Here is a 6,000-nt window from a genome sequence, read left to right on the forward strand (position 1 = left end):
TGAGATTCTAGAAGATGTTGATTTCAAAATTTCACGTTGGAGGAGTCCAATAACTAAAATTATAAGTGTTTCTACATCAAGTGGCCAGAATGTACCTCCAGCTGCAAATACCTATTATTAATTATAGCTTCTTGACAAAGATCTTATTCAATTCAGCAGCTAAACTGTTGTATAAGTCCTTACAGTTTTACGGATTATGCAACTGTACACATGGCTAAGTACACTCTTGCAATGAAATTCAATATATGTACGTGTACTGCAAAATTTTATTTTATTAAACTGTCTCAATAATACACAGCTAGATATTTCCACAGGTAGGTCATGACTATAGGCAAGTCTTTGTCACATATACAGGCGCGGATCCAGGATTTTTGAAAAGAGGGGGGTTGCAAATTTTGATAGACCACGCCTACTTCAGTCAACGCATTTGTATTGTTAGAGGTGCAAATGGCCCAGGCTTCTTACAGCTTAGCTAAAGTAAATGGCAACAACTATGGCAACATATCTCTAGCAATGTGTCATGTTATAAACTCTCTAAATTATTAAAACTGTCTAACAGATTAATATTCTAACTGCATCATGCATAGACTACTGCTAAATAAATGTTACGTACACTACGGTGTAACATGTCTCTTTGAAACAAAGACTGTATGAACAATCTCCGTGGATGATTTTGTACAAACTTTGTCTGCTGGTACCCAGTCTTTGTAATGCATGGTGATAGCTGATAGGTGTGCAAGACGCTCCTCTGCCATGGTAGACCTTGCTTAATTACGTCTTCAGTCTCTACAGTAGAAAAAATGACCTCTCTGCTTCTGCACTTGTGATAGGCAGTGTACATGCTATCAATAGCAGACGATGAACATTCGGGTACAACTGAGAGTCACAGGCTCCCAAACCCAGGAGAAGGTTAATTAATTGTTGGGTATGGTCTTCTTGCACTCTTTCTCTCTTTCCTTGCTTCTTGCATTTCCTGGTATTTGCTTTGCCATACTGACTGCCACCTTCTCACTTCACCTCCTACAGACTTCGGGAATGGAAAATCGGCTTTCCATTGGGTCAACGTCGGAACAAACCAGAAGGGTAAGCACTAGACACGACAATGCTCGGACATTATCTTGCTCACCATTATATCGTTAGCGCATCTGAAGAAGCAGGAAGTCTAGGAGGGGTATTGCAACGGATCATTTGTAGTGCTCAATCGGACTCCGACTACTAGTAGGTGTGTTGTTCCGGTTTCGCTGTAAGTTCGTTTTTCTTGGAACAGATTCAACGGATCCAATCCTGTCTGCAAGTCGCAGAATGTCTTGATACCAGATGTCAAAAAAGGTTGCATATATCCTGCCTTGTTGCCTTCATTCTTTCAGTTATGTACTGAGTGAACCATTCCCTACGCAACAAAGATATCCTGGTCACGAGTCTGGACTTTCGCTGCCAGATGTCTCACTTCATCAAGAATCTGTTTAGCTATTTTTAATTAAAGACTGGAAATGAGCACACTGCGGCTTCAAGACCTTGTGCTTTAACTCTGAGGCCAACAAAAGGGGGGTTGTAACCCCCACAACCCCTACCCTAGATCCGCCACTGATATAGAGATTTTTGTCCTATTACAGTTAATTTGCATGTACATGTTATAGGGTTGTTGTGATGTCAAGGGTTTTGAAGTGGAGTCAAGAGAGAGTCATTATATGGTATTGTGTCTATATATGTATTTTAATCTACATGAGTCATTATACATTGTAGGACAACCAAAGATACAGTCTGCAATGTCAGTGAGTGGGTGTTGCTGAGTTCAGAGTCTGATATCTCCTGCCAGTGTGAAACAGCTTGTAGTATTAAATTAGATAGTGCTCCCATAGATTCTGTAATGTATGTCCATTGTGACTCTTTGGCAGCAACTGCACCAGCATTCCATCTATTCAAGATCATGATTCATTGAACTCTGGAAGCTGAGAAAGAAAGCTTCCGACTACACAGTCCAGGCAATGCAAAGTCTGTTAGTACTGATTATGTCACGGAAGTGTACCCAAAGAGGATGCATGAATCTACAGTTTGTTGTCTACATGAAGCCAACAGTGATAACTAAGCTGTTTTGGTTATTTCATTTTTGTCTTTCCAAGAGGGTGAGCAAATCTCATTAAGTAAACATATGTCTATACCATATGTCTACACCACCTTGACCTATACTTAGCCAAACATATATCTTTTGCATGATAAAGTTGTCATGGATCTGATACATACTGTAGTTTCTTCTAGCCATACCACACTTTCAGTGATCAGTTGGATCAGTCTGTGTCTTTGGCAGACAACAGGATGGGTTTGGGCGGACCAGAACTGACTGGATTGACATGAATAAGAATGGTAATGTCAGAGAAACTTAAGTGGATCCGGATTAGTTATCTTTTATTCAGTCAAAAATACATGTGTGTGGTTGACTGTTAGAAGCATCTTGTATTCACACCTGGTCAACCTGATCATACAAAGGGTGCCATATTTAACAGTTCCTGATGACCCAGGCAAGAGCACATAATTTAGTCATTTCCCATCCTGCATGCCTTTGTTGATATACTCAAGATCAATACAGGCTGACCATAGGTGTGGTTTTGTCTGGAAAGAAAGCCAGCTAGCTTTAAATTTCTTGCTCCAGTCTGGCCATTTGCATGACCAGCCTATCAGTGCATTTGGTTTGGTACAACCAACTAGTAATTGGTCATTGCCCCCACTGGTTAATCCTTTCTCTAGACAGATTACCTTCACCAGCAGTCATCAATATCCTAAAAGTGCAAGATGGCCATCTCCATGTGTAGCACATTTATGTTGCAACTAACATTATGATAGAACGATTACCTAGCGTTTCACTCTTTATACATAGTAATAGCTCCGCTAATCAGTGTAATGCTCCATCTCCTTCCTAGAAGAGAAAGCAAAAAGTAAGTTGTTGCCACGTTGTGGTTTGGCAATCTAGAGGCAACTCCTTCAACGGGACCTAACGTTGTGTTCACCAGCTGCAGACTTCCTAATCATTCAGCAAAAGAATTCAATTCCTCTGACATTCCGAGACATGACCAAGCCATGTATGTGTCGGTCATTCGACATCGTTGCCTATTCCAAATCCATTTGGTCTCAATGGACCTAGTAGGGATGCGCTTATTGAATCAGCCATCTGTTCCTCAGCTTGCTTATGTTTACAGTTGCACTGCCGAGCTGCTTGCCGTACAACGTTGACGCAGAAGACGAAAAGGGCGGGTGGTAATAATACCCGCACATCCGTCTAGCGGGTGTGAATAGCGGTATCGTGTGAGCCTGATCTGTCACGTTAAGTGCCCTTCTTGTTTGATGTTTACACTTTGTGCGGCTAGTGACGTAGTCGCGTCTTCCTTTGGTAGCGATTGAGCGTTACCACTCTTGGATTCGGTTACTGTTTGCGTTGCAAATTTCTGTCCGCATCTAGTGGTTGCAAAGTATTGCACGTGCCCCAGATTGTATCTACCACACTATCGATTAGAGCGCACGCCCCTTTTATGACAATTGCCCTTTACACCTCTTTAACGGTCACATGATAGGCTTGGAAAGTAAGTGAGACGGCATGGGCGGCTGCTGTCTCGGTGTAATTGCGCGTTGGTTTGACAGTTGACGGTGTTTCTTACTGTCGGTCGTTTCTTGTCGTCTGACTCGGTACTGCTACACCTACCTCTTCGATTGGTTTCTGTTACGCGGTTGCTAATTGCCTCTATTACCAGACCCGTCAATATTTACATTCCTACGACTTCGGTGCGCACTGATTGGCTGCGAGTCCCAACGCCACACATGGGCTCTGATTGTTGGGTGGCCGTCTTGGGTGGCATGGAATTCGTAAACAAACAGTCTGTTCGCCGATATGGGTGGTCGCGATCTAAACAGAAAACCAGGGAACGTCGTTATTACTTATCATTTTCGCTTGGTTATCTCATGAGTCAGCATGGCCTCGTTGTGCTCCGCCTTGCAAATGAAACGAGAGCGCTCTCAGTACGGCGAGGACGAGACCCAAACGGCCAAAGCTCTGGCAATGCTGGCGCGTTCGGTGCGGGTATCGGAGAGTGAAACTCCAGCAAAACCTCCATTCTCCTACATCGCGCTCATTGCGATGGCCATACGTCAAGCACCCGAGAGAAAAATCACACTCAACGGTATTTACCAATTCATCATGGACAACTTTCCGTACTATCGAGAGAACAAGCAAGGCTGGCAGAACTCGATCAGACACAACCTCTCCCTCAACGACTGCTTCTGCAAAGTTCCGCGAGGAAAAGGCGATCCGGGGAAAGGAAACTACTGGGCACTGGCCGACAACTGCGACGACATGTTCGAGAACGGCAATTACCGGCGGAGACGGAGGAGGAACAAGAAGAAAGCGAGCTGCGCGCCGGAGAATGCGGGAGATCCGCAGAAGAGAGAAGTTCCGCATCAACATCATCGACAGCAACTCCAGCGAGGTCATGAGCATTGGCACTCGCACCTTGTCGAGCCTTATCGACGGATAGCACCCGCACACGTGCATGGGCTGAACCGTGGCTTCCACTTAGAAGCACTCCTAACACCACCAGGCACGCCCCCGAGTCCAGTCAGTCAGGCGTCGAGTCTGTCGCTGTCTGCGGACTTGGACAAGCGGACACCGAGCCCGTTCGCCGTCGAGAAGTCGCCACAAGCGAAAACAATTAGACACTTCACGATTGACAACATTCTCGGCAGCGACGGCGCGAACGTAAACACGCGCTTCACGTCGGCCACACTTCCACGCGCGGATGTTGTCCTACGGGGCGTGACCGCGTTCTGTTTGCCTCGCTCGCACAGCGGGCAATTTGTGTGGCCTTACTGGCCGTATTCGAGGATGACGGGAGGATTTACGTCGTCGGAGTTATAGTGCACTAGGTGACGAACAGTGTTGAACATGCGCAGTTTGCTGGACATTCTATGTACTTCCTTTTTTCGAGACGACTAGAGAAACATTGATCTGTAGATACTGACGTTGGTGAAATATTGGTATTTTTGTTAGATATGAAACTAAGTATGATTCAAGTCTAGAATAATAATAGAACATCTACATTGTACATAAATCACTGCACTTGTCTTATCCGGGTATCTTGCTCATTCGTCTGGGTTTTTCACTACGTGATGTCGAATTCGAAGGACACAGAAGTGGAGCATGACGATTGGAATCACTTAGCACAGCTGGCTAGAGTGCCCAGGTATCCATAAAACCAACAAACAAGCTGATACGCGTGCGATTAGTCTACATCTTGTAGTCATGCCGAAATCATGTCAAACCGACGTCCCGTCGTAATGCCAACAAGAGGAGGCATGAAGGACTTCCGTACCGACGGCTCCGCTCGCCAGCGTCGCAAACTCAACGCGTTCTACGAAGCCAGTCGCGAGCTCTTCACAGAAGAACATTCCGTGAACAAGTCAGTTAGATGCACGCCTCTTGTACGAGCGATTGTAGCTAAGAAAGGTGTCACATTCAGGAAATCGTTGTCGATAGCTGAATGGGTTCCCAACAGAGGTTATGCAGAGGTTAAAATAGCGAAGGTAAGGTTTCGATCTTTCTTTCCTTTATTTTTTCTCATTTTGGCTACACCTTGTAATGCCATTGAATATGTAATGATTCTGTGAATGTATCAGGGCAGCTGCTGGCGATGGATTGGTCGCTCTATTGACGGGCAGCTCACTCTGTGGCCGGAGGAGGCGCTTTTCCTGCTAGAAACGGTAGGAGACTGAGGGACATGAATAATGCAGATGTTAATCGAACACTAGGCGACGATTGTTATTTTACTTCGAATGTCTGTCAAGCTCTAGCAATTGAATGTGTTGGAAATTGGCATGAAGGCATTTGTGTGATCATGACAGTGTTGTGTCTGATTGCCTGCAGGGTCATCTTGAGTTATACTACTGTGGCTTGCCTCTACCTATTCAGCAGGTAGTGTTGAATACAATCTTTTGGTCAAACTTTTTAGCAAACTTGTT

The 6,000-nt window shown here is 44.8% G+C and overlaps 2 protein-coding genes across 2 annotated transcripts in view; both read left to right on the forward strand.

Moving 5' to 3' along the window:
* The first annotated feature begins 3,849 nt into the window (after positions 1-3,849).
* On the forward strand, positions 3,850-5,087 carry LOC134184843 (forkhead box protein L1-like). Its single transcript, XM_062652604.1, has one exon. The coding sequence runs from the start codon at positions 3,959-3,961 to the stop codon at positions 4,898-4,900; it is 942 nt and encodes a 313-aa protein (XP_062508588.1). The 5' UTR covers positions 3,850-3,958; the 3' UTR covers positions 4,901-5,087.
* Positions 5,088-5,132: 45 nt separating this feature from the next.
* The window catches only part of LOC134184980 (uncharacterized), a 5,983-nt gene continuing 5,115 nt past the window's right edge, over positions 5,133-6,000 (forward strand). Inside the window, exons 1-5 of the mRNA XM_062652756.1 lie at positions 5,133-5,225; positions 5,283-5,441; positions 5,502-5,565; positions 5,659-5,742; positions 5,906-5,953. Of these exons, the coding sequence (XP_062508740.1) occupies positions 5,152-5,225; positions 5,283-5,441; positions 5,502-5,565; positions 5,659-5,742; positions 5,906-5,953 (429 nt within the window). The 5' untranslated portion in view covers positions 5,133-5,151. The remainder of the gene's footprint in view (positions 5,226-5,282; positions 5,442-5,501; positions 5,566-5,658; positions 5,743-5,905; positions 5,954-6,000) is intronic.

Source organism: Corticium candelabrum, chromosome 9, assembly GCF_963422355.1.
Source record: "Corticium candelabrum chromosome 9, ooCorCand1.1, whole genome shotgun sequence".
In the NCBI taxonomy this organism is placed as follows: domain Eukaryota; kingdom Metazoa; phylum Porifera; class Homoscleromorpha; order Homosclerophorida; family Plakinidae; genus Corticium; species Corticium candelabrum.

Coding starts and splice junctions, on each gene's coding strand:
- LOC134184843 (XM_062652604.1), top strand. CDS start 3,959: ATGGCCTCGTTGTGCTCCGCCTTGCAAATGAAACGAGAGCGCTCTCAG.